Here is a 27,891-nt window from a genome sequence, read left to right as displayed (position 1 = left end):
TCTGTGGGCCAACAGCTGCGGTAGCCCGCGAAAATCATCTGTATGGGCTGGCGACGAGCACCCGTGACGGCAGGAGAAACCTTCCCGGACGGTATACAGGTCACGTGGGGGATGGTTTTGTGCCTCTGACGGGAGATGTGCAGCCGAGGGGAGTGGGCTGGGCCGACGGGAGAAAATGTGTCTCCGGTAGTGCCCATGGTCCCTCTAGTCTCTGTTACTTCCAGTTGCTCCAATCATGTAGCTTTCAGAGATCAAATCACGTAGCTTAGCTTTCAGGAAAGGGGAGTATGTAGTACCTATTGCCGTAACTTTCAAAGATCAAATCTGTGGTGTTGACCATAGCGAGCATTCCTATATTTCCTGCTGAGAAACATGATTTGTAGCATGAGAACTTTGTAAAATAACTCTTGTCATGACAAAAACAAGTTTATGCGAGCTAAGGAAATAGTATATTACCCGTGCTAACACTACGGGGCCACATTAAATTCAAAGTTAATTCTATAAAATTTGAAGTAGACATGCGCGTGCGACACACACATGTCTAATATTTCATATGCAATGGAAGAATAACTACTGTTTTTCTTGCATTAAAATAAGCATACAAAAAATGAAGCATCACAAACAACTTGTAGTAGGATATCAACCAATTAAAATTCAAAAAGTCGACATGAATTGCCTTTAAAAAGGGATACAATATAATTATAGTGTCATACAGAAAGATTAAATTTTCTAAAGCATTGAATCATGACCTGAATATATACAAGTGCATCTTGAACTTTATTTCAACCTTAAATGAGCTCATTTAAAACAAAGAGAATTTCAAAATAGCACGATTACGGTCTATGGATCAGTTTCAGTAACATCATCCCAAGTCCTAGCTCTTTCACTGTTACCATCTTGCACAAAGAGAAGAGAAAGGAATACTGGCTGCATGTCCATTCCATTTCCTAGTGACTTCTTGTGCAGCCAGCCACAGCCCAAAAGCGAATCATTTTAGGAGGCCTGTGTATGCTCAATTAAGACTGCGTATCAGACAGCAAGTACCAATTAATTCATGCTGCCCTGTTCAAGGAAAATGATGGGCAGCCAAAGAGAGCATGGCATGCAAATGTAAAAGCACCCCACGCAGTTCTATATATAGCAGCCCAAGGCTATCCTTTTTAGCCAGAAACACCAGATCGAATCTAGTACTAAACCAGAACAATTTGGTGCTAGGAACGTAACCATGGGTCATGTGAATGTAGTATACCAGCTCCTGCAAGCATCTCTAGCGCAACGGCTACTACTGCTCGTCCCTCTCGTCCTCGTCCTAATGCTACTGCTGCACCTCGCCTCCCGAAGCCGTCGTGGCAGCAACGAAAAACAGCAGCGACGACCGAAGCATATCCCGCCTCCTTCGCCTCCTGGCCTGCCCATCATAGGCCACCTGCACCTCGTCGGCGACCTCCCGCACGTCTCGCTCCGCAGCCTGGCCGCAAAGCACGGCTGCCTCATGCTCCTCCGCTTCGGCACCGTCCCAAACCTCGTCGTGTCGTCCTCGCGCGCGGCTCGGCTGATCATGCAAACACATGACCACGCCTTCGCCTCGCGGCCGGCTTCCAAGATCTCCAATACCCTCCTGTATGGGTCATCTGATATTGGCTTCTCCCCCTACGGCGATCATTGGCGTCAGCTTAGGAGGCTCGTTACCACGCACCTCTTCACTGTCAAGAAGGTGAACTCCTACCGGCTCTCCCGCCAAGAGGAGGTAATATTCAACACGAGTTTTTTTAGATGAAGGAAGCTTTATTAAAAATAGAGATCAGACCTTTATAACAAAGACCGGGTTATTATTATTTATATATGTGTCTCCATAGGTACGGTGGATAGCTCAGACCTTACGTCTAACATGAATATCCTCATCCGTGCATAGGTGCGCCTAGTGATCAAGAAGATCCAGGAGGCGGCAGCTGCGAGCAAGGAGGTGGACATCAGCGAAATGATGAACACGTTCGCCAACGATATCGTGTGTCGTGCCGTGTCAGGAAAGTTCTTCAGGGCGGAAGGGCGGAACAAGGTCTTCCGAGAGCTGATCCAGCTGAATACTATTCTGTTTGGAGGGTTCAGCCTCGAAGACAACTTCCCAGGGCTAGCGAACGTGTTAGGTTTGCTCACCAGGTGGTTTGTAAGCAACAAGGCCGACGAGGCACACAAAAGATGGGACGATTTACTTGAAACGATAGTAAGCGACCACGAGAGACGAAGAAGATCTGAGCATGGGCATGGTGGTGGTGGTGGTGTTGATCAAGAAGAGAGTGACTTCATCGATGTGTTGCTCTCAGTTCAGCAAGAGTATGGTATCACTAGAGATCATCTCAAGGCCATCTTGATGGTTAGGAAATTATATATATATATTTCCCAATAATTTCCATTTGTTTAATTTATATAAAAAAGAGAATATATAATAACGTTTTGGAAATTCAGGACATGTTTTCTGCGGGCACAGAGACTTCATCACTAGTTCTAGAACTCGCCATGGCGGAGCTTATGCGCCACCCTCAGCTCATGAGCAAGCTACAAGCCGAGGTGCGGAAGAACACACCCAAAGGACAAGAGATGGTTGAGCAAGATAACCTAGCTAGCATGCCATATCTAAGAGCCGTGGTGAAAGAGACGCTGAGGTTGCACCCACCGGCACCACTCCTGCTTCCTCACCTCTCAATGGTGGACTGTGACGTGGATGGCTACAGAATCCCCTCGGGGACACGAGTCATCATCAACGCATGGGCCATCAGTAGGGATCCGGAGTCCTGGGAGAGCGCGGAGGAGGAGTTCGTGCCGGAGAGGTTCATGGACGCTGCCAGCGCCGCGGCCATTGACCTGAGGGGGAACGACTTCCAGTTCTTGCCGTTCGGGGCTGGCCGGAGGATCTGCCCGGGCCTCAACTTTGGCCTGGCTACTGTTGACATTATGTTGGCAAACCTCGTCTACTGTTTTGACTGGGGTCTGCCCATTGGCATGAAGGAAGAGGATATTGATATGACAGAGGTGTTTGGATTGACAGTCCGTCGAAAGGAGAAGCTCATCCTGCTTCCGGAACCACATGCGTGCGCATGTTAGAGTTGTTCCTGCCCACTGGTACGTCTCTGATGAGTGTGAGTGATCCATTATATGTGCTGTGGACGATGTGGTTTCTGCCACATATACGAACACGTCCATATATGATATGTATGTATGTATGTATGTATTTTGTAACAGCAGCTGTGCCTAGGATGGGTGCTTTATTATTTACTAAGTGTGAGTATTAGTACATTGCATGAATTATGTGGTATATAGTTTATTGGACATTGAAGTTTGCGAACAACATGTGTATTACACTAATAAAAAACAGAACCACAGGTGTAAAAGGCCAGTGAAAATAGTGCATTTCTACCCCGGCATAAAAAATTATCCGCCAATACAAATCTATTTACACTAGCTAGCGGCAACCTTACATGACCTGCCCTTATAAATCATTTTTCACTTGCAAATTTAGAGTGCATGATTTTACTTTGAACTGAGGTATTACCCTCTACCTAGATTCTCCTTTCATATTTGAATTTGATGACACCATTATGTAGACTAAACTTCTCCACTACTTATACTGGCAATGTAGCTAAGAGCTTAACAGTAGAAGGATGCCGAGAGTAACCATCCACTAATTCTTGTAACCGAGACTTTGGATCGTTAAACTTTTGTAATTTCTTTGCTTTTCGGTAATGAAATTTGATTCGTCTATGGTGGGAAAAAATCGTGTAATTAGGTAGGTTGTATTTGTAGAGTAGAAACAACAAACACCTCTTGCATCTGAAGAGGAGTAGTACGTCATAAATTGGGTGGACGTAGATGCCATCGCACGGCAGCCGTGAACGACGCCCCGACCAGCTCCAAATAGACATACGGCTCGGCTCCACATCGGCCCTGCCAAACGGATGGAAATTTTCACACACGAAGCTCCTGGAAACAGGTGAGACGAGAAAATTGGAAATTTACCCTTATGGCAAGTGGGCTTCGCCCAAATGCCATCAAGTTTATGGGCTTCACTGAAATGCCCTTATAAAACGAGTCAAACACGTTATAATGTCATTTTGAGATTTAAGTCTATTTTTAATATCTTTCACCTAAAATTTTAGCCTGAACTGACCATTTTACCCCTGAGCTCATTAACCGCTGCCCTCTCGTCTCTCCCCCTCTCGTTCTCTCGCTCCCGTCGCCTTCCCTTCCTCTCTCTCCCTCTCCCTCTCTCTCCCGAGGTGGCGCAGCGCGGGCGGCCCCCCTCCCCTCTCCCTCTCCCTCTCCCTCTCCCTCCGTCTCAATCTACCACCGGGCCGTGGCGCGGCCGGCGCAGGGCAGGGCAGAGGCATGGCCTTGCAGGCCAGTCGTCCTCATCTTTCCCCCTCTCCCTCTCTCCTACTGTGGCCGCTCATGGTGCTCGTGCCTGGTGCCGGTGGGTCTCAGCGGTGCCGCGGTTGGCATAGAGCAATCTCAGGTGCTCCTGTTTCCTCTTGTATTTTGGGATTTTTGCTTTTGCCTCTCTGATTCGTCCCTTCGATGACTTCGATTCGTGTTGTAGGATTTGGCCTAGAATGCCTGTTGTTCCAATGTTTGCCTTCTCTATGTTTATCTGTGAAAGGACGACACTAATTGACAATGACACTACTTATCTCAAAGATGAAAAGTCTCCATTGATGAGGTCAAATTAACACCTCTGTGTGGGATTCAATGGATTGTGTCTGTGATTTTATTTTTGCAGCTTTTTTCTTAGTTTTTCCCTCCCTCGTTCTTGCTTCGATTCTTCATTTTGAGACCGATTTAGTTCGTTCTTTTTTGCTCAGATTCGTGCTATGACATGAGTTGATGCTACCCCTTAAGTGAATTTGATTGAATCGAGTCGAGCACGAAGAAATTGAACTAATTTCGTTTTTTGGGAGTTTCCCGTGTTCTTGGCCGTGATCTAATTTTCTCGGAGTTTGGGTTGGAATTGGGCGATGATCTCTTAGAGTATGCTCACCAACTCCCTTGTGATGGCCTATGAAAAGTTTGGTCGTGATTTGTTTTGATTTGGTCCAGTTTTTCGTCGATTTTGTGGCCGCCGGTTTCCTGTTCTAGATTTTCTGGAGTTTGGGTTAATCCCAAGAGATGATTTGTTGGGGATGAGTTTGTAGGTAGTTGAATTTCTCGTAAAATTTGGGAGCGAATTATGGAGTTTTGAGTCGGATTTCGTCGATTTTGTGATCGCCCTTTTTCTGTTCTTGAAGGCATCGGTCTCTTGTTCTTCTGCTTGCACACAGGGTCGAACAACAGGGCCAGCGTAGTGCGCCGCTCGTCCTTGGCTAGCAGCCCGATCACTCATGTGCAGTAGCATCTGTTGTTCTTCGTTTCTTCCTGCTTGTTCGTCGTTGGAGGCCGAGCAACAGGAGCCGCGTGCTCCCAGCGCCAGAGCAGCGCTCGGTCTGGGTGGGCACTCGCCCAAGCGCCCAGGTCCAGCGACCGATTGCTCGCCCAGGTGCTCTGCTCAGCGGTGAGTAGCTCCACCGCTCAAGCCTCTCTCTATCTCCCACCGTCTCTGTCTGTGCCCGGTGGCGAGCAGCACCACCCCGCACTTCTCTCTCTGCTCGATTCTGTTCGATTGCATCTGCTCGCTTTCTCCAGTCGCGGATAGGGGTAAAACGGTCACGCCTGATTAAAAAGATGGGGTCGGAAATTTACAAAGTTGAAAAAAACACGAAATGACAAAATAGCGTGAAACACATCTTTCATAAAAGTATTCTGGCGAAGTTAATAAACTTAGCGAAGCCCACTTTCCGTAAAGAGCAAAATTCCTATTTTCTCCGGTGAGACAAGCGAGCAGCGTGAGGTGAAGTCCAAAATAGTGGCTTACTCGTGCTTCGTCTGACAGTGAGTGGGCCCAGACCCTTTTGCCAGGCCGGGCGGGTATGAGTAGGACGGCGAGCAGGAGCAGGAGCACGGGCGCTGGCCGCAACACGACGAGGTGGAGCTCGGCCGCGTGCTGCATCGGTGAGGAAGTGGAGCTCGACACGGAGCCGAGCGCTGTCGCTCCCGTGTCAGACCGCCGTCGCCGCCGCTGCTGTCGCTCCCGCCGCCTCATCCGCGCTTCTGTTGGGATGGAGAAGATAAGCTTCCGTGCTGGGACGGAGAACGTGGAGAGAGAAAAGGGAAAGGTAAAATAAGTAAGGGAAAAATGAAGAATAAGAAAATAAAAATAGAAAATAGAAGGGTATCGGCCGCGTTCGTCTTACCCCATATTCAATTTGTTCGACTTCTTTTTTCAGTTGAAATATGATTTTTCTCTCACAACAATTTAGCCAGAACAGTATTTTTCAGCCAGTTTCAGCCAAAATTCTGTCAGCCGAACGGGGCCATTAAGTGCTCTGTTCGCATGGCTGAAAGTATTGTTAGCTGATTTGTTACGAGAGAAAAATATTATTCATTGGCTAAAAAAGTACGACTTATAAACCAAACGAACAGGACGATGAATACTTCGCTAATTTGCATACCAGTACAAGTTGTTTTTATTGAACAGTTCACCAAGCAGAGTTGCTTTTCGCGTCAAAGTCAAGAAAAATTGATTCACCAGTGAAGCTGAGCTATAACAAACGGCCCTAAGTCTTTCGGTAATCATTCAATCCGATCATCAGACTCTTTACTCGAGTATTGGACGGACGCGGCGTGGGGCCATGTAACACAACCTTTATTTAATATATCCGGTCAATATATCCATCGTCAACTTCGTAATGTCTAGTCAATTCATCCATCTCCCATCCCCACCACCCGCCATGCTCCTCCTGCCGCAGCTTCTGCCACTGCTCCGCGCGCCCGCACCCACTGCTCCTACCACTGCTCCACGAGCCCGCTCCGCCCAACGACGCCGACAGGTGCTACCAGCGCAAGGAGAAGCATCAGCCTTAGCGTGGAAGTCCTCCAGCCTCACCTCCTGCTACGGCTGTAGCGCCCCGATGCAGACGACAGAGAAGGCCGCACCGGGATATGATGCATGTTGCAAGTGTACATTTGAAATGTTTCAGATATTTTAGAGGCATGTTTCAAGTGTTTCATATGGATGTTTCAAAAGTAGATCGGAATGTTCCATATGTTACAATTATTGTACATGTATGTTGCAAGTGTTTGTCTCTAATGTTTCATTTGTTTTTTCAAATGTATGTTGCAAGCGTGTTTATCTGGATATTTCGTATGTTTCAAACATATGTTGCAAGTGTTTTATCTAGATGTTGTGTATATTTGTAATTGTTTTTTCAAGTTTTTCAGATGTATGTTTCAAATGTTCCATCTGTCTTTTTATATGTTATAAATGTTGCATTTGAATGTTTCAAAAGTGGAACGGGTGTTGCACATGGGATGCACCTGGAAAGCAGGAGGGGCGTGTGCGGTCTCTATGTGGGTGTGGGTGATGCAGACGTGGTCGAGCGATGTCTGGGCGGCGTGGGTCCACGAGTGGACACGCGAAACGAAGGAGAAACTAATGGGGTGTTTGGATCCGGTGACTAAAATTTAGAAGGTGTCACGTGAGGGTGTCGTATGGGGTGTTCGGATACTAATAAAAAACAAATTACAGAAATCCGTCAGTACTCCACGAGACGAATTTATTAAGCCTAATTAATCTGTCATTAGCACATATTTACTGTGGCACTACATTGTCAAATCATGGACTAATTAAGCTTAAAAAATCGTCTCGTAAATTAGTCGCATGCTGTGCAACTAGTTTCGTAATTAATCTATATTTAATACTTCATGCATGTGTTCAAATATTCGATGTGACAGCGACTAAAATTTAGGAGAAGAAACCAAACACCCCCACTACAATCGCATCAGTCCCGACGTTCGAACGCTAGCACTGTTCTACGTCTTTGCCAAAGTATAAAATAAAAAACTGGAGTTCACTAATTTTGCGACTATTTTTGACGGGCTAAGCTACTGCAGCAACATTGTAACGGGATACTTAACTTTTTATCATCATAACGGATGGCCACTCCTCAGATAGCAGGTTTAGAATTGGCGCTACGATTTTAGCAGCTGAGAAAGAAAAATGATACATTTTTACCATAATTGCTGGCGTGGCACGCCACCTCAACTGGCCAGCGTAGCAGGCGAAGGGAAAATGACCGCCCCTACCCCTGCCCTCTCTATCCCTACCCACACGTGGCCCAGCCCACTCCAGCTCGTTCTTCCGCTCCTCCTTTCCCTCCTTTTTTTCTTCCTCCCGCTCTGCTCGGCGACACCGCCACCCAACGCCGCCGCACACCCCGCCGATACTGAACAAGTTTAAACATACTAATTTCAACAAGATGCGTTTATCTTTGTCCAGCAAATTTATAGGGCAGTAAACCAGGAGAGAATTAGCACTCTCTACCTTCTTCCTGCCAATCTGTAGGGATTCAAGCTGACCTCAACACACGACTGCTGTTTACTACACTCAACAATGGTGTGCAGACAACATATGTCTGAATAAAACAACACAAATGGTAAGCAATATGCTACATGTACAGATGGTACAGATTTCGCGCACCGCTCCGGATGATTACTCCCAAATTCCCAATCAATCAGGTTGTCTTCCTCTGCTTGAGCTCTCTGCTCTCCCTGAGATCAGCTTCCATCTTCCTGTCCACGTTCTTGCAGAACTCAGGGTACGGCTCATAGCCGAACAGCTTGTTCAGTATCTGTGCACACAAAGAACCGGCAGAGGGTGAAGAATTAGCACCGGTCAACGCAATTTCAGTTCCATGTGTGGAGATGACTGAAGAATTAGCACAAGTTTGTGAGCTGTGCCTGTGGTTACCTGCAGGAAGATGAGGAACGGCTCCATTAAGAACACCTCGGGAAGATCACTCACAGTCGGCCCCTTCTTCTGCAAAATTGAACAAGAGATCAGCAGTGGAGTCGTCGATTAGATTCCCAAGGGCTTGGTGGAGGGATCAATTCGAATCTGTGGCACTTGCCTCGAAGAGGCCGTGGCCAAGGAACTGCCAGGTCCAGCAGAAGACCTGCGTGGCGAGGACGAGCTTCCAGGAGAGAGCGAAGCCGAGGCGGGCCACGAGGGCGCGGCTGGCGGCCCACGCGGCGAGGAAGAGCACCCCCAGATTTCTCGGTGGGGGGCGGCATTGGGCGCGGCGGGGTGTGTGGCGGCATTGGGTGGCGGCGTCGGCGAGCAGAGCGGGAGGAAGAAACGAGGAGCGGAAGGGCGCGCTGGAGTGGGTCGGGCCGCGCGTGGGGAGGGATAGAGATGCAGGGGCAGAGGCGGTTATTTTTCCTTCGCCTGTCACGCTGGTCAGCTGAGGTGGCGTGCCATACCAGTAATTATGGTAAAAATATATCGTTTTTCTCTCTCAGATGTTAAAATCGTAGCGCCAATTCTAAACCTGCTATTCGAGGAGTGGCCATCCGTTATGATGGTAAAAAGTTAAATATCCCCTGCAACAGACGTGCACAACGCAGTGACGGTTAGCATAAGCCAAGCCAGTCGGGCAGCTATGGCGGTAGGGATGAAAACGGTACGGATATTTTCCGACCGTATTTGAAACCGAATCTATTTAGAGGAGTTGAGATCTGTCCGTATCTGAGTCCGGATATCCAACATCCGATACCGTATCTGTCGGTGTTTTGGAACCGGGGGTCCCTCAACCAACGAGTGAATTTGTTCTGCGTGCTCCCGATTCCGGATGGTGATGCAAAGAGACACAAGGTTTATACTGGTTCGGGCAATTGACGCCCTACGTCCAGTCTGAGGGATCGATCTTGTATTCCTTGCACCGAAGTGCTCGTAGTAGGGGGTTACAAGCTAAGGGAGAGAGGGAAACTAATCCCAGGTCTCGGCAGGGTGTCGTGTGGACCGTCTGAGACGTTGCTCTCAAGCGGCCGAAAATGTGTGTGTTTTGTTAAATGGCCCAAGTCCTCTCCTTTTATAGTTGAAGGGAGGGCAGGGACAGTACATGTATTACTATGCGGCATCGTGCCAACAGGGGCGGCATGTCCGAACCCTGTGGCCTGTTCCTGTGGCGGCGTGGCCGTCGGAGTAGTCCGTCCTGGGAGTAAAAGAGGCGACGTGGTCGTCACATCAGATCCTGTGCGTCGTGGGAGCCCCAGGAATTCCTCGGAGTGGACGTGACGGCGTCCATAAGCCGCTGGAGACGGACTATGCACGAGGCCGAAACTTGGTCGGGCCGAGGCTGGTACTTCGATGGGGGTCTCGGCAGGCGCGGACCCCAATGTTGCCGAGGCCCCGATGTACAGTGCCGAGGCTTTGGTGTACAGCGCCGAGGCCTTGAACGGGCGGCTGATCGTGGACACAGTGGTAGGACACAGTGGCCAGTAACCCCCGCCATACCCTGTCTCAGGCGCTGATCGTGGTCACAGTGGCAGGACACAGTGGCCGGTAATCCCCGCCGTGCCCTGCCCCGGTCGGTATGGTGCTGATGCGACTTCGGGTCGCGTCGGTCTTTTTGTGACGTTGAGCCGCTGTCCGGCTGAGATCACGGGGGTGGTTGGAAGCATTAATGGGACGTGACCGGCTGTCGGGAGGGTCGGCCGAGGCGGGGGGCGACGGACCGCGGGTGAGCCGGCCTCGAGCGATACGGAGAATGGGGCCTCGCGCGAGACGGAGATCGGGCTCCTTGCCGAGACTTCGCGCGAGGGGCCTCGCTCGATACGGAGAACGCGCCTCCTGCCGAGGCCTTCTGTGGGGAGCCTCAGGCGAGGCGGAGATGGCGTTCCCTACCGAGGCCTCCGTCTCGGGGCTCGAGGCGAGGAGGAGGAGGACCCAGTGGGCCTGGTCGCGACGGGGAGGGGCCCGCGACTTACCTTTTTGCTTTTATCATCATTATTTTCTAGATGGGACTTGGGCAACCCATTTGATGTTTTGCTTGGGGTACCCCATTCTGAGGTACCCGACAGTAGCCCCCGAGCCTCGGGGGGAGTGCGTGCACTCCCCCTGAGGGTTGGCCGAAGCTTGGTTCATACCTGCCCCGTAGGAATTGGGGTTTGTTTTTTGAGGTTCTGGTGGGTGCGCGCGAGCGCACCCGCCGGGTGTAGCCCCCGAGCCCCTGGGGGAGTGGTGTTACTCCTCCAGGGGCTTTCTTCATTTCCGTGTCTTGAACGAGTAGTTCTTATTGCATTTGCCGAGCCCCCAAGCGCAAGTTCGGGTTGCGGGGGTCTAGGCGAGGCTGTAGGGAGGCCTCTAGCCTCTCCGCGGAGCGAGAGGTTCGTCAGGGGTTCCCCCGACTTTTTATGCGACCCTCGCGCTTCCTTTTCGCTCGGAAGGAGGGGTGGAACGTGCCTCGCTACCCTCGATGGGCACGAGCGGTGGCACTTCCGGTGAGCTGTTAGCGGGTAGTCCGAGTGGAGGCCCGAACCCCGTTCGCTGGGGGACGGCTAGTGGTCCAGAGACACACTCCAAGAGTACCAGGGGGTTTCTCTAGTGGGTGCCGAGGCCGTTCGCGGGCCTCGGTGGCTCGGTGCCTCCCTACGGTGGGATCCCATTCGGATACTTCCCCGCCGGTCTCGGACATGACTTAGGACGCCCCGAGCGACCGTTCGCTCGGGTCTGGGCCATTCGTAGGCTCGTCCCGATGTCATCCCTGACTCTGTTGCCCTGGGGCGGCTGTCGAAACCTTTTGGAGGCCCAGCCTTTGAACCCCTGGACCGTAACGGGCTCGGCGCCCTTTTATCGTGTTTGTAGCGAAACCTCTAGCGCGGTTTTGGACCGTTTGTCTTTGTCTTGGGTGTTCTGGCCCTTTCATCTGGTCTTCACGTGTCCTTTTCGTTCGGATGGAGGGTTAGTTTGCCGAGCCCATTCTGGTCTCGGCAAGGTTGCAGGAAGAGCCCCTAGCCTCTGCGTGAGAGGGCCGTCGGGAGTTCTCCTGACTTTTCATACGCCCCTCGCGCGTGAGGGTTTGTTGCCGAGGCCCCTTTGGGCATGAGCCCGGATCGTGAGGTCTCGGCATATTTGCAGGAGGAGCCCCCTAGCCTCTGCATAGGGCGAGAAGGCCGTCAGTGGTTCCCCTGACTTTTTATGCGACCCTCGTGCTTCCTTTTCGCTCGGAAGGAGGGGTGGAACGTGCCTCGCTACCCTCGATGGGCACGAGCGGTGGCACTTCCGGTGAGCTGTTATCGGGTAGTCCGAGTGGAGGTCCGAACCCCGTTCGTTAGGGGACGGCTAGTGGTCCAGAGACACACTCCAAGAGTACCAGAGGATTTCTCTAGTGGGTGCCGAGGCCGTTCGTTGGGCCTCGGTGGCTCGGTGCCTCCCTACGGTGGGATCCCATTCGGATACTTTCCTGCTGGTCTCGGACACAACTTTGGGCGTCCCAGGCATTTCGCTCGCTTGGGCCTCGGCCCTGTATAGGCTCGCCCGCAGTCGCCCCTGACTCTGTTATCCTGGGGCAGCTGTCGAAACCCCTTGGGGTCCAGCTTTCGAACCCTTGGATCGTAACGGGCTCAGAGCCCGATTCCTTCCCATGAAAGGAACAGGCCGCGGGAGATATCCTCCCTATTGGCTTGGCCGCGTGCGGCGCGCCTTTTGAGGCGGTTTCATGGGGAGGCGAAACGACGCCTGCTGCCGTAGTGGCCGAGCGCGACGTGATGGATGGGACGTAACTGTCCTCGCATTTAATGCGGGGGACGTGGGCGCGTGGGCCGCCGAAATCGGCTCGTGGTTAACCGCGCCGGATGGGGAAAACCTCCCCGATTTCATCGCCCGTTCGTTTCACCTCCTCCCTGCATAAATACCCGAAGAGTCTCGCCCCTCCTTGTCTTACCTTGCCTGCCACCTCCGTCGAGCCGTCGCCAGAGCAGCGGGTGCCGGGAAGAAGGGGAGAGGAGAGCGAGCCTAGGGAGAAAGCGAGAAAAAAGCGAGAGTGTGGAGGGCGGGAGAAAAACTCACCGCCGCGCCCGATTCCTCCATCGCATCCATGGCCGGCAACGTCGTCGTTGTCGAGGCGGACCCTTGGGATCCGTCTGATGTCACTGAGGAGATGCTCCAGTCGCTTGTCGATGGCGGACTCCTCCGCCCGGTGATAGACCCTAGTAGGCCGGAGTGGATTGCTCCGTACGGCGAGCTGGAGCCGAGGCCCCGCGACGGCTACGTCGTGAGCTTCGTCTCCTTCCATGAGCGTGGCCTCGGCGTACCGGCAGACCGGTTCATGCGGGCGCTCCCGCGTTACTACGGCGTGGAGCTCCACAATTTTAATCCCAACTCCATCGCTCAGGCGGCTATCTTTGTTGCCGTCTGCGAGGGGTATTTGGGGATCGCTCCCCATTGGGATTTGTGGCTCCACCTGTTCCGGGCGGGGCATACTACCAAACCGACGGGCACGTCGGGCAAGAGGAAGGCATCGAGGGCCGGAGGTTCCACTCTCCAAGTGCGTCAGGACCGCCTGCACCTCTACATCCCGGCCCAACTCGCGTCCTCCAACCGCCGGTGGTACACGAGTTGGTTTTACCTCCGCAACGACGACGGAGGACTTCCCCCTTATACCGGGCGGATTGTGGGGAGTTGCCCGGAGAAATGGAAGTGGGGCGTCCCGAAGGTCGACCAGCCCAAGCTGGAGCCGCTCCTGGAGGGGCTGGCGAGGCTGCGGAACCATGGCCTCACCGTCGCTGTGGTCGTGGCCGCCTTCCACCGCCGAAGGGTGCTGCCGCTGATGGCTCGGCGGCGGCGGCTGTTCGAGATGAGGCCGGGTGAGCCCGTCGAAGGCACTCGGATGTCTTCCTCCGCCCTCTTCGACGAGGAAATTCACCGTCGGGTGGGGGAGACGGTAGATGTGAAGTTGAGGGGTGGCAACCTGACCCCCATCGCGATGCGTCCGTCGCGGGGGTTCCTTTCGCTGGTAAGTTGGGCGCCGCCGTAGCCTCTGAACCTCCTCGATCTCCCTTTATCCTTTGTTTCCTTATGCGCGTTTGTCGTTTCTTCAGGGGATGAGGGACGTGCGCTCCTCCCCGCCGCCCGTTCCCGAGGACGCAGGGCAGCGGGCGATCAACCGCGCTCACGCCGACGCGCAGAAGAAGCGGAAGGATGCTAAGGCGGCGAAGCGCACGAAGCATATCCTTGCGCGCGAGGCGTTGGATAAGCGCCGCCGTCAGCAACGGAAGGAAGGTCTCCTGTTGGAGGAGTCCCCGTCGACGTCGTTGTCGACGGAGGCTTCGGACGGGAATGACAAGGGCGAGGTGGGGCGAGGCCCCCTAGACCACCTTCCGGACGTCGAGGAGGTGGCTCCCGGGGCGTCGGTAAGCAGCCCGGCACCCCCGGGAAGGGGAGAGGAAGCGGACCCGGGGCCGGCGGTGGCCCCCTCAGGGGCCGTGGCCGATACGCCCGAGGCGCGGGCGTTAGGCAAACGCGCCGTCAGCCCGGTAAGCTCGGCGGTCGCGGCGGAGCCGGTGGCGGTGGAGGCGACGCCACCGGCCCCGCAGAGGATCGAAGGGGCACCGGGGTCCGCCGAGGACCGACCGGCGCCGGTGGATACGGATGCGACGCCACTGCCGCCGCCTCCGCCGCTGCGGAGGAGGTTTGCTGTGGCGAAGCTGGGGCTGCCCCGTTCAAAGTGAGTGTGTTTTTGGCGGGGTTATGGTGTCTTTCATTCGCTTTTTTGGCCTCGTGCTGACCCTGTAGGTTGATTTTCTTTAGTCGGAAGCGGCCTGCGGACGACCTCCCCTTGGCGCCCCTTAAAGCGCTTAAGGCGAGCCCCGGCTCCTCTGCCCACTGGGTGGCGGAGGCACAAGCCGCCATCCAGCGCGGCGCGGCGTCGGCGAGGGTCGACCCACAGGAACCGGCTGCCCAAGGAAGGGTTGCCGAGGCGGCCCCTACACGGTCGGATGGGGCCATCATGCCCTTTGTTGCCGAGGCTCCCTGGGCCCCCGGGGCTGAGGCGATGGGGGCCCCAACGCCCATGACCGCCGAGACCGTAGTGTCCGCGGCCGGCGCTTCTGCGTCTGGCGAGGCAATGATGACGGAGGCCGGAGCCCCCGAGACCGCCGAGGCTGTGACTGCAGAGGCCGGAGCCCCCGAGGTCACCACGGCCGTCGTGATGGCTGCGAGGCCATCTGTGCAGGAGGCGGAGATGTCGACGGCGGAGGCCTCGGCCATGCCCTTGGCTCAGGGCCCGCCGTTGTTGCGGGAGAGTGCCCGGGAGACGGAGGTCTATCCGATCTCCTCCGACGATACTTCCCGGGCACGGGAGGTGGTTGGCGCCGAGGAGACCGATGCCGTGGAGCAGCCGGCGCCGCTCTTAGACGAGGGAAACTCGGCCCTCGTGCGGGTGCGTCCCGAGCCCCGCGGGTGGGATCACCCGCGGGTACTGTGGCAGAGCCGGGACGACCCTGAGGGGGAGCCTTTGTTCGCCCTCGAGGACACGGCCGAGGGCGGGCGCTGGAGTACCTTCGAGCAGTACCGCGAGCTGGCGGAACGGTCGCTACGGACGGCGCTGTCCGTGGTGGCCGACGAACTGCCCGGAGTCGCTCAGGTTCGTGTTTTCCTTTCTCGCGCGACGTTGTTCTTTCCTTGGTTTTATCGTAATTGACGACCCCTGCTCTGCCTCCTCAGGAGCTTGAGACCCGGTCCCTCGGGAAGTCGGTCTTCCTCCGGCGGGAGAGGGGAATCTGGGACCAGCTTCAGAGGCAGAGGGGCCTTCTTGCCGATGCTAACGAGCTTCTGTCGGCCCGAGGCGCGGAGGTGGAGGACCTCCGCCTTTGCTGTGCCGACACGAAGGACGAGGCGGCCGCAGCCCAGACGCAGCTCGCCCCCTTGGCGGCGCGGATCAAGGAGCTGGAGGAGGAGCTCACCCGCGCCGTCAGCGACCGGGACGCCTTCAGGTCCCGGGCTGAAGAAGCGACGACCTCGGGCAAGGCCCTCGCCGGGCAGCTGGGGGCAGAGGAGAGTGCGCACCGGCTGACCAAAGGTGCTCTGAACGAGGCCCTTGCTGCGGTTGAGGCCTCGCAAATCGAGGCTGTGGTTTTGAGGGGGACGGTCGGGGGTGAGTTCGAGTCCCCTTGTTTCGTTTTCTTCCCCTTACGTTCGCTTCCTAACTTCCTTGTATGACACAGAGCTGGGGAATGAGGCCTCCAGGGTGGCCGAGGCCTCTCGAGTCGAGGCCCAGCGGTTGAAGGAGAAAGCCGAGGCCTGTCGTGCCGAGACCCGACGCTGGGAGCTGAAGGCCAAGGGTGAGCTCCGTGGGCCCCCCGTCCCTAGCTTAGGCTGTTTTTTCTCTGGCTCGACCTTATTTCGTTTTCCGTGGCGCAGAGTCAGAGGCGGAGATCGTTCGGGTCGCCGAGGCTTCCAGCGCGGTGCAGACGGTGCTCGAGACCGAGATTGGGGAGCACGAGGCGCTAAAGCGTGCTGCCCTTTCCGCCTGCGAGGCCCTATAAGTTGAGGGAGTTCAATCGGGCAGCTCCCTGGGGAGCCGCTTGATTGCGCTGAGCAGCCAAATGCGCGAGCGGCTCCGAGGGGCGCTGCACACGGGTGTCAAGCGGGCGATGGCCGTCATCTCCTCTCACTACCTTGGCGTCGACCTCCCGGCCATCAGCGATGGCTACGTTCTACCTGATGATGACGAGGAGGCCCACGCGGCGGTCGCGAAGCTGCTGGAGGCGGCTGAAGGCCCTGGCACGGCGCTGGTGACGCTCTTTGAAGATGAGGTGGTTCCTCCCCTACCCTCTGCCGGTGCTGAGGGCCCTGAGCCTTAATCTGGGCCCTGGGGGCTATGTAAAGATAGACTAGGGGTTATTTTTGTATCATAACGTTTGTGGCCGTCGAGGCTTTTTATTTCTGACGTATTTGTGTTTCTTAGTTGTTTTTCTCATATTTCCGAGCCTTTGCCCTCTGTTGCTCCTGATCCGATTTCGTTTGCAAAGCGCCCCTTTGGGGCCTAAGCCGTCCCTTGAGCGAGAGGTAGTGAGGGAGTGCCATAGCCCGGGGGCGTAGGCCGTCTCGCGACTCGACTGGCCTCTTGCTTAGGAAACAGACCTTGGTCCGAGGAGTCTCTACAAATGATTCGTCAGAGCCTGCCAGAGACTTGGCATAGGGATTTTTCGAAAAGCAACTAAAAAACGGTGCGTGGGACCTATGGGGGGACCTAGGGGGTGTCCCCCATCTAGCCCCCGAGGGAGGCTTGGTTCTGCTGAGGCGGAGCCGAGTCTCCCTTATTGTGTTTATTGTACTGCCGAGACCTACGGTGGGCTCGGGGGGTTTCTCGAAAAGTAAAGACCAACTAAAGAGCGCTTTTTAATTGCATTTCGAGAAGCGAGATATACAATGCTTGGAATTTTAGAGATAAAAGCGACGTAGCTGTTCTATGTTCCAAGCGTTGGTGAAGATTTCGCCCTTCTCGTTGGCCAGCTTGTAGGTCCTGGGCTTCAGGACTCGGGCGATGATGTACGGTCCTTCCCATGGCGGGGTCAGCTTGTGGCGACCCTTGTTGCTCTGTGCTAGCCTCAGCACCAGGTCGCCTACCTTCAGGTCTCGGCCTCGGACGCGTCGGGCCTGATAGCGCCGCAGGCTCTGCTGATACTTGGCCGAGTGTAGTAGCGCGACGTCTTGGGCTTCCTCCAGCTGATCGAGGGCGTCCTCTCGGGTTGTGCGGTTGCTTTGTTCGTTATAGGCTTGCAGCCTCGGGGAACCATATTCCAGGTCAGTGGGTAGGATGGCCTCGGCACCATAGACTAGGAAGAAAGGCGTGAACCCCGTGGCTCGGCTCGGAGTGTTTCTTAGGCTCCAGATGACCGATGGGAGTTCGGCGAGCCATTTCTTGCCAAACTTCTTCAACCGGTTGAATATTCTTGGCTTAAGGCCTCGTAGGATCATGCCGTTGGCACGCTCTACTTGGCCATTCGTCCTTGGGTGTCCTACGGCCGACCAGGCCACCCGGATGTGGTGGTCGTTGCAGAACATTAGGAACTTGCGACCGATGAATTGTGTCCCATTGTCGGTGATGATGGTGTTGGGAACCCCGAACCTGTGGATGATATCCGTAAAGAACAGCACCGCTTGCTCGGATTTGATCTGAGTGATCGGACGAGCCTCGATCCATTTGGAGAATTTGTCGATGGTTACCAGCAGATGGGTATAGCCCCCGGGTGCCTTCTGCAGAGGCCCGACCATGTCCAGCCCCCACACAGCGAATGGCCATGTGATGGGGATGGTTTGGAGGGCTTGGGCCGGGAGGTGCGTCTGTCGAGCGTAGTACTGGCATCCCTCGCAGGAGCGTACTAGCTTCGTGGCGTCGGCCACCGCCGTTGGCCAATAGAAACCTTGGCAGAAAGCGTTACCCACGAGCGCCCGAGGCGCCGCGTGGTGCCCGCAGACTCCCGCGTGCAAGTCCCAAAGTAGGAATTGGCCAGCCTCGGTGGTGATGCATCGTTGGAGAATACCCGATGGGCTATGCCTATACAACTCGCCGTTATAGAGGACGTAAGTCTTGGCTCGTCGCGCAAGCCGTCGGGCCTCGGTTCTGTCCGCAGGAACCTCTCCTCGAACGAGGCGATCAAGGAAAGGGACTCGCCAGTCCGTTCCTTGGTCGGCCTTGGGAGACTCTGCGTCAATCGCCATGGCCTCGGGCTCGGCTGGCGGGGTCTTGGTGGCAGAGGGGGCCCCAGGCCCTGTGGTGGGCTCGGCCGATGGGCCCTCTTCCGTCGCCGAGGCGTAGTCGACGGATGGCTTGTGGAGGTCTCTGGCGAAGACGTTCGGGGGGACCGGGGTCCGCGCCGATGCCATCTTTGCCAGCTCGTCTGCGGCCTCGTTGAATTTACGCGCAACGTGGTTGAGTTCGAGACCGTCGAACTTGTTCTCTAGGCGACGTACTATTGTGCAGTACGCTTTCATTTTGGGGTCATGGCAGCTTGACTCTTTCATCACCTGATCGACGACGAGCTGTGAATCACCCCGTACGTCGAGACGTCGCACTCCAAGTTCGATGGCGATTTGCAGGCCGTTGACGAGGGCCTCGTATTCGGCCACATTGTTGGAGGCGGCGAAGTGAAGCCGGATCATGTAGCGCATGTGTACTCCGAGGGGCGAGACCAGGAGCAGGCCCGCGCCAGCCCCCGTCTTCATCAGAGACCCGTCGAAGTACATGGTCCAGCATTCTGATTGGATCTGAATGGGTGGCAGCTGTGTGTCGGTCCACTCGGCTACAAAGTCGGACAGGACCTGTGATTTGATCGCTTTCCGAGGCGCGAAAGACAAGGTTTCCCCCATGAGTTCGACAGCCCACTTGGCTATTCTGCCCGAGGCCTCCCGGTTTTGGATTATCCCTCCTAGAGGAAAAGACGACACCACAGTCACCGGGTGGGACTCGAAGTAGTGACGCAGCTTGCATCGAGCCAAGACTACGGCGTAAACCAGCTTCTGGATGTGGGGGTAACGCGTCTTAGTCTCGGAGAGCACTTCACTGACGAAGTAGACAGGTCGTTGGATGGGTAGAGCATGTCCCTCCTCCTGCCTCTCGACTACTACGGCCGCGCTGACCACTTGGGTCGTCGCGGTGACGTAGAGTAAGAGGTGCTCGCCCTTGGTGGGCGGAACCAGGACGGGGGGGTTGGTGAGCAGTGCTTTGAGCCTGGCAAGGGCTTCCTCGGCCTCAGGGGTCCAAGAAAAGCGCTTGGACTTTCTCAAGAGGCGGTACAGGGGTAGGCCTTTCTCGCCGAGGCGCGAGATGAAGCGGCTTAGGGCCGCAAGGCATCCCATGACCCTCTGCACCCCTTTGAGGTTTCGGATCGGGCCCATGTTGGTCACGGCCGAGACCTTCTCCGGGTTGGCCTCGATTCCACGTTCCAAGACTATGAATCCCAAGAGCATGCCTCGGGGAACCCCGAAGACACACTTCTCGAGGTTGAGCTTGATGCCCTTCTCTCTCAGACATATGAAGGCAACCTCCAAGTCGCCGACGAGATCACTGGCCTTCCTGGACTTGACTACGATGTCGTCTACGTAGGCCTCGACGGTTCGCCCGATGTGTTCGCCAAAGACTTGGATCATGCACCGCTGGTAAGTAGCTCCTACGTTTCTGAGGCCGAACGGCATGGTTACGTAACAGTACATGCCGAATGGAGTGATGAAAGAAGTCGCGAGCTGGTCGGACTCCCTCATCTTGATTTGGTGGTAACCGGAATACGCATCAAGGAAGGAAAGGGTTTCGCATCCTGCGGTGGAGTCGACGATCTGGTCGATTCGTGGTAGTGGGAATGGGACCTTTGGGCACGCTTTATTTAGACCAGTGTAGTCCACGCACATCCTCCACTTGCCGCTTTTCTTCTTGACTAATACAGGGTTAGCCAACCACTCTGAGTCTGACAAGAACAAAGGGAGGTTGCGGATGATGAGCAGGTCATCGTCCGTACCACCTAGCTGACAAGCCAGGCGATAGTCGGCTAGCCATAGCTCGGGGTTCATCTCGCCGCTATACTTTGTTAGGTTGGCAGGTTGCCGAAACCGGGCTGGGAAGTGAGCGTTGCGGATGGCTCTACTAAAGACCCGAGGGCCAGGTGGCTCGGGAGAAGGACTGCGGTCCTCTTCACTGTCGTAGCGGCCGCCTCGGTGTGGGTGGTAGCCCCGGGCGGCTCCGTCGTCGTGGCGCCGTCGCCTGCCAACTACTTCGTGGTCGCCTTGTGCCTCGTGTTGGTCTCCAGGTCGATCGCGCACCGAGGGGGCCCTGTTGGCTGACGGCGCGCGAGCAGGCTCTGGACGGACCGGGGCATCCTGGCCCCGGCGAGGTTGCACTGTGGGTTGCTCCGAAGTGCCTCCGCGCCGGCGGGAGGCAGAGCTTTCGGCCTGCTGCACCGCAGCGGTCTCGAGGAGGTCGCGGAGCTCTCCGCGGACCCGTCGCCCCTCGGTGGTGGAGGGCTCAGGCATTGCTCGGACCAGCATCGCAGCCGCTGCGACATTCTGGCTAGCGCGATTAAAGATCGGGGGTGGCTCTCCCCCCTCGTTGTCGTTGATGCGGTGATGGACGTCGCGGGCCCTCCCTCGGGCTCCTCCGCCCTCACCGCGCCCTTGCTGCTCTTGCTCGAGAGTGTCCCGAAGCTGTTGCAGAAGGAGTCGGTCTTGTTCGACCTTGGCTTGAAGCTCGTGGAGCTGCTCCAGGTCTGGGCGTCGATGCCCCCCGTGGACGGGATTCTCGTTCCGTGCTGTCGGGGCTTCGAGACGCGGAGGTGTGGCATCACCCGCGCCTGCCCGGAGCGGGGAATGGTTGCCTGTTCTCTCTTCCTCTTCGCCCACCCTTGGCATCCCGAGCCCGACGTGGAAGCACTCACGGGATGGATCGTAAGTCCCTTCGTCGTCGGAGTCGGAATAGCCGAGGCAGTAGTCGCTTGTGGCCAAGAATTGGCGCAAAGCCCCAGGGTTGTGGAGTTCGGATAAATCCACCCCGGGCCATGCCTCGTCCTCGTCCGAGGAGTCGGAGTGGGTGCTCAGGTCGAAAGCGAAGCGCTGGCGGCGCTCCGAGAGGTGCTCGTGAGCGGCAGTGTAAGCGTAGGCATAAGAGGCGGCGGCATTTCTCAACCCAAAGGGGTATGGGGACGGTGCCGTCTCCAGATTCTGCCCCGCCGGGGTCGGCTCTTCAGGGAGGGGCGGAGCGGAGCTAGATGACTGGGCATCGCCGCGAGCCACCGGCGATTTTCCTTTGTCCATTTTCAGGCCAGACAGGTCCCCAGCCAGGGACCCCGTACCAACAGCTGGTCGTAGGGTATCGGCGGAGAGTGGCGTGCCGCCCCGGGTTCGCGTAGTGTCGGGGTGGCATTGCTCGCGTCGTGCCTGGCGAGCGCGGCGAGAGCGGCCGCCCGGGCGCCGCCTGCGCCTGGGCTGCCGGGGCATGACTTCATCGTCGGACGGTGGGGCTCGAGGAGTGAGGAGCACCATGTCGTACTCATGCCCTAGAGACATGAACTCTAGGCTCCCGAACCAAACTACGGTACCGAGACGCAATGGTCGTATGGGGTCTGCCATCCGGAACTTGCTAGGATTAACACGCAGAAGCCCCTATCTGGCGCACCAACTGTCGGTGTTTTGGAACCGGGGGTCCCTCAACCAACGAGTGAATTTGTTCTGCGTGCTCCCGATTCCGGATGGTGATGCAAAGAGACACAAGGTTTATACTGGTTCGGGCAATTGACGCCCTACGTCCAGTCTGAGGGATCGATCTTGTATTCCTTGCACCGAAGTGCTCGTAGTAGGGGGTTACAAGCTAAGGGAGAGAGGGAAACTAATCCCAGGTCTCGGCAGGGTGTCGTGTGGACCGTCTGAGACGTTGCTCTCAAGCGGCTGGAAATGTGTGTGTTTTGTTAAATGGCCCAAGTCCTCTCCTTTTATAGTTGAAGGGAGAGCAGGGACAGTACATGTATTACTATGCGGCATCGTGCCAACAGGGGCGGCATGTCCGAACCCTGTGGCCTGTTCCTGTGGCGGCGTGGCCGTCGGAGTAGTCCGTCCTGGGAGTAAAAGAGGCGACGTGGTCGTCACATCAGATCCTGTGCGTCGTGGGAGCCCCAGGAATTCCTCGAAGTGGACGTGACGGCGTCCATAAGCCGCTGGAGACGGACTATGCACGAGGCCGAAACTTGGTCGGGCCGAGGCTGGTACTTCGATGGGGGTCTCGGCAGGCGCGGACCCCAATGTTGCCGAGGCCCCGATGTACAGTGCCGAGGTTTTGGTGTACAGCGCCGAGGCCTTGAACGGGCGGCTGATCGTGGACACAGTGGTAGGACACAGTGGCCAGTAATCCCCGCCATACCCTGTCTCAGGCGCTGATCGTGGTCACAGTGGCAGGACACAGTGGCCGGTAATCCCCGCCGTGCCCTGCCCCGGTCGGTATGGTGCTGATGCGACTTCGGGTCGCGTCGGTCTTTTTGTGACGTTGAGCCGCTGTCCGGCTGAGATCACGGGGGTGGTTGGAAGCATTAATGGGACGTGACCGGCTGTCGGGAGGGTCGGCCGAGGCGGGGGGCGACGGACCGCGGGCGAGCCGGCCTCGAGCGATACGGAGAATGGGGCCTCGCACGAGACGGAGATCGGGCTCCTTGCCGAGACTTCGCGCGAGGGGCCTCGCTCGATACGGAGAACGCGCCTCCTGCCGAGGCCTTCTGTGGGGAGCCTCGGGCGAGGCGGAGATGGCGTTCCCTGCCGAGGCCTCCGTCTCGGGGCTCGAGGCGAGGAGGAGGAGGACCCAGTGGGCCTGGTCGCGACGGGGAGGGGCCCGCGACTTACCTTTTTGCTTTTATCATCATTATTTTCTAGATGGGACTTGGGCAACCCATTTGATTTTTTGCTTGGGGTACCCCATTCTGAGGTACCCGACACGTATCCATATCCGAATACTCAAATCGCATATTTATGATGTCGATATCCAATCGTATTGTATTCGACATAGTTGATACTATTCATATTCGAATCTAAATCTTAAAAAAAAATATGAAAATAAATGCCGATCCGTTTTAATCCCTCCGTGGCGGAGAGCCGGAGACGCCTCCGCCTCCCAACCACCCGAATCAAACCGGAAACCACCGATGGCGTCGGCGTCGCGGCTGCTCCCGCCCGTGCCTCCTCCGGCCGCCCAGCTCCGCGGCCGGCGGGACCGCCTCGCCGTGCCGCGCCTCCGGTGCCGCGCCGCCGCCTCCGCCGCCTCGGCCACTGATGGCGCCGTGCTGCTGGAGCGTGGCGGTCCCGCGGCGGTGGCCGTGCGGGAGTTCGTCACGCTTGACGAGCTCCGCGCCGCCGTGCGCCTCCGCGTCCGCAGCTTCTACGAGTACGCCGTCGACTCCGTCGGAACCGAGGTGATTGATCCCTTCTCATCTGTTTTCTGGCGTGCTGTCTGATTGGGATTGGATCGCGAGGCTGTTCTTGGTTCTATGATTTCTTAGTCGGGAAGGGTGGAGGAACTGGACAACTCGATTGATTAGCCCTTTAAGTGTTCGGTAGGTTGAATGAATCCAATTGTGTGATCTGTTTTTAGTTTGGAAGAATTCTGTGAAGTATTCACCTCGGGTGTTGTAAATTGGTGTGCGATTCGTAAGTTTCAGTTTCGCAAGTTATGTTGCGATACTCTTGTCACGTCATCAGAGGCGTTTTACCTGTTTCAGACTACCGCTTTTGTTGTGTCGTGCCGCAGTCACATTGCCACAATACGACAGCTGCACTCGTTTCTAGCAGCAAGTTATGAACGAGCATGCGGAGCGCTTCCTAATCTTAATTGAAGTTTTGTTAAAGAAAGAGTAAAGCTAAACTTCACCGATTCAAGGCTTCCTCTCAATTCGAATTTTTCTGCCCAATCCAAGAATGACACGTTGTCTTCTTTCCTAACTACGGCAAGGTTAGGGTTAGGTTCGGGATTCGGGGACTTACGTGAATCTGGCGGGCTTACAAGGATTGCTGGGGAGGAGGCTGGCCCAGTGGTGGCGGCGGGTGTGGGTGTGGCTTGGGGTGAGGCAGCGGTGGCGCCGTTGGCCAGGCAGTGTGGAAAGGGGGGGAGGCGGTTGAGCGGGGCAAGGACAGGGGGTGCAATGAGACAGCCCGGCAACCTCCACCGGGTTAGCATCGCGGTGGTCGGCGGTGGCGGCGGATGCGCTGGGGCGCCGAAGCTTGGCAGGACGCGGTGCCGGCAGGGGAGCTTGTCCCGAGATGAAGAGGAAGATGAGGAGGAGGCACATCCGATGGATTTAGGGCCAGGCCGTGGTGGTTGGTGTTGGATCCGGAGGTGGAGGATCCGCCATAATCGGGCGGGGAGGCGGTGCCGGCAGGGGAGCTCGGCCCGAGATGACGAGGAAGATGAGGACAAGGCACATCCGATGGATTTAGGGACAGGCTGTGGTAGTTGGCGGTAGATCCGGCGGTATAGAATCCGCCGTAATCGGGCGGGGAGGCGGAGATGGTGGGGGCAAGTGGCATGTCAGGGTCAGGGTTGTGTGTGGGCACGGGCGCGGGCGGTGGAAGGAGGGAAGAAGATAACGTGGAGAGAGATAGATTCAATCTGAGCCCTCTATTTTATATCTAAGTGCCAAAAAGATCAAGTGGTGGTTGCACTTGGATTACTCAGTTGTTGCATAAAAAGACTAAAGAAAACGTTAAGGGAACTGTGAGGTAGTGTGTAGCGACACGAGATTAGCTGCTGCAATTAGCATTGTTTTTCGTTTAAATGAAAAAAAAACCAACTAGGATAGCTGCGGATTATATTGATGAAAAGGTAGGTTTAGACTGGGCAAACAAATACAATCAGAAAAGCTGCTCTGATAGTGCAACACCAAAACTACCACGTTCGCTACTTAAATCGTGTGTGTTCTCAAACTCTCCACGAATTCTGGTAGGCGCTAGACGTAGTCCTCATGCCCTGAGGTCAGACGACGCCACCTCAGCTCCTTTCCATCGAGATCTAGTGCCCACAATGGGAGCATGATGAACCGCAGGCTAGTGATACACCGTGTGGTGAAGGAGGTCAGAGGCTTAGCAAAGTACCAATGGTCACGAACGAAAACTGAAATGAGTGGTTCTTTTTTATGAAGGTGAAGCTCCAGATGCATGATCTCTAAGATGCCATTGAGATTGGTGGCGCCAACTTGCAATAGGACGGATTGGTGCTTGAAACCAATTCCAACGTAATGCTGATGGAGATAATATCCATGCCGGCAGGACAGACTGGTGCTTGTAACACGCGCAGTTATGACGTCTTCATCGCACCTGGACTTCAGCCAAAACAGTAAAGAAATGTAAATACACTGGTCTCTGGTGATGCAATGGAGCATCACAAGTTCACAATAGAATACTATAAAGCTAAGTAGATAATTGGTTTTTCTGTGATGAACTGCACCAAGCTTTATTATGTTGTTAACTGACTGATCCTTCATCCCAATCTTGCTGTGTATCACATTGTTGTTTTAAAGAGACAAATTTACTGTTGAGGTTAACCAACACTATTTAGGAAAAGAAAGGGATTATAATTGAGCGTGTGTCTCACTAATATATAGTTTCTTTTCTGGAAATCGCACTCCTCTGGTCAGGTCTATTTTGTTTTTTAGCTGAAACAAGTTTTCTTGTTGAAAACAATACAATATTATTAGACTGAATCATGACTTCAATACCTTATTGTTGTTTTGTTTAGGCTGTGTGCTTTTATGCAGAGGCCGGAAGTTCATGATTATTGTATCTCGATGTAATGATCGTGAATTAATAAAATCCTTCCTTTATAAAAAAAAATACCGTATTTTGCAGGATGTAAATACCTGTTTAGTTCTTACTAGTTCCTTATTCACTTTCCATGCAATTTTCTGCTTCTTTTTTGTGTGATTGCAGTACTCCATCATTGTAAGATTGTATCGGTCCATTAATGACTTAAATTTTACTCAATGTTGTTAAGTTCTGTTAGGATTACAGAAAGGCTCTTGCAGATAGGGAGTTTGAAGCATTACAGGATAGAATTTCTGGGAAGATGATAAATTTTCAAAGAGTTTCTTGCATAAACGGGACTGTTCCACTGTCCCCATCATTAATGTCAGCTGAGGAACTTTGTTCTACGTGCAAGGTACAGATTGTATTTCCTCACAGTTTTTGTTTCTTTGGCACTGTTCTTTTCCATTTCACCCAACTCGATTGTATGAAATTGGTAGACAAAATGTTTTTAAGTCATTTATATATGTTCTATGTTCATTGATGCCTTGATAATAAGAAGAAACGTGTAAATACTTATGTTGGCCTATAGATTTCCTATGTACTCCCCCATTCAAAAATACTTTCACATTTGAGCTTGCACCTCTTTGCTGTATATCTTTGACAAACATAATCTTACATGTTTCTAAACTAAATAATTTGAAAGCTATTGTCTTACTGATGTTTGTAGTATTTAAGGTTTTACTAAATCATAAACAACATGCTTTTATGACTGCAGAGAGTAATTCATTTTTATGATCATTTATTTTTGGAGTAAAAGAACAACAGAAACTAATATGCCAACTTTTGCTGCAATGGTACAGTATTTGCTATTTGTTCATTTAGATAAAATATACCGTTCATAATGCAATCTCGTATCTTTTTCCTTACATTCTGCCCTCTTTTCAGTTGCCATTTATGTTATTTCCAATAAAGTAAATATGGATGCTCCTTTATACAAGGATTTGACTCTAAAGTTGATGTCATTTTAGCTGGCTATACATGCAGTTTGTGGAGGATGGAGAAGAGAGAGTAGTAGTTGGTAGTTTAGACCTTAATCAGTGTCTTTGGCTACCAGATGAATTGACTGGAAAGAGGCCTGGGGTACGACTGTTGCTTCCTTTTTTCTATGCTATTGCAGAATACTGATGGTCAAAACATATTTTTTGATAGTTGTGATTGGTTTTTTGAGGCAAACAGGAGGGGGTTGAAGCCCCCTACTGGTCTTTTATTAACATAAAGTAAAAGGTTCTGTACAAACAGATCAGGAAACCAAAAAAACTAATAAAGAAAATCAGAAAGATTACACAAAGCTGTCTAGCCATGAATCTATTAAGAGTTTGAAATCTGCCTTAGCTCTAAGCTTAACTCGAGCTGACTCTTGCTTGAAGACAATCTTGAATGAAGCCAAAGAATGCTGGATTTGTCTGAAAATGAGGTCATTGCGAGCTGACCAAATAGCCCAGAACATTGCTATGATTATTTCCATGAAGATGGGATTATGAATCTGCATCTTAAACAGAGGTAAGGAGTCCAAAAATATCATCCTGAATTAGATGGGCCAGACCTAGCAAATTCCAACAGGACATAGCAAAAGGACAATGGAAAAAGAGATGATGCAAAGATTCTTCAACATTTAGGTGACAGAGAACACAATTATAACTTTCCAACGCCATATTTTTCCTTTTCAAAAGTTCTCTTGTACTGAGTCGATCTTTTAAAGCCAA

At 54.1% G+C, this 27,891-nt stretch overlaps 3 protein-coding genes across 5 annotated transcripts in view; 2 read left to right on the top strand and 1 right to left on the bottom strand.

Moving 5' to 3' along the window:
- Window positions 1-1,160: 1,160 nt before the first annotated feature.
- On the top strand, window positions 1,161-3,321 carry LOC136471773 (indole-2-monooxygenase-like). The gene is made up of 3 exons (XM_066469527.1): window positions 1,161-1,747; window positions 1,913-2,371; window positions 2,464-3,321. Exons 1-3 carry the CDS (start codon window positions 1,226-1,228, stop codon window positions 3,097-3,099), a joined length of 1,617 nt encoding a protein of 538 aa, XP_066325624.1. The 5' UTR covers window positions 1,161-1,225; the 3' UTR covers window positions 3,100-3,321.
- Window positions 3,322-8,438: 5,117 nt separating this feature from the next.
- Window positions 8,439-10,022, bottom strand: LOC136468946 (uncharacterized). Its single transcript, XM_066467335.1, has 4 exons — window positions 9,993-10,022; window positions 8,994-9,326; window positions 8,834-8,902; window positions 8,439-8,714 (listed from the first exon to the last, which is right to left on the bottom strand). Exons 1-4 carry the CDS (start codon window positions 10,020-10,022, stop codon window positions 8,598-8,600), a joined length of 549 nt encoding a protein of 182 aa, XP_066323432.1. The 3' UTR covers window positions 8,439-8,597.
- Window positions 10,023-23,469: 13,447 nt separating this feature from the next.
- LOC136476245 (GCN5-related N-acetyltransferase 7, chloroplastic-like) overlaps window positions 23,470-27,891 on the top strand; it is a 13,788-nt gene continuing 9,366 nt past the window's right edge. The window contains exons 1-4 of one of the 3 annotated variants that reach the window (XM_066474012.1): window positions 23,470-23,802; window positions 26,385-26,540; window positions 27,173-27,268; window positions 27,556-27,868. In XM_066474012.1, coding sequence (XP_066330109.1) covers window positions 23,536-23,802; window positions 26,385-26,540; window positions 27,173-27,268; window positions 27,556-27,669 — 633 coding nt within the window. In that variant the 5' untranslated portion in view covers window positions 23,470-23,535 and the 3' untranslated portion in view covers window positions 27,670-27,868. Of the gene's footprint in view, window positions 23,803-26,384; window positions 26,541-27,172; window positions 27,872-27,891 lie in introns of those variants that run through there. The other 2 variants (XM_066474014.1, XM_066474011.1) reach the window with 2 other exon arrangements.

The sequence above is a fragment of the Miscanthus floridulus genome, chromosome 8 (genome assembly GCF_019320115.1).
Source record: "Miscanthus floridulus cultivar M001 chromosome 8, ASM1932011v1, whole genome shotgun sequence".
In the NCBI taxonomy this organism is placed as follows: Eukaryota; Viridiplantae; Streptophyta; class Magnoliopsida; order Poales; family Poaceae; genus Miscanthus; species Miscanthus floridulus.
This window is presented reverse-complemented; position numbering and strand designations above follow the sequence as displayed.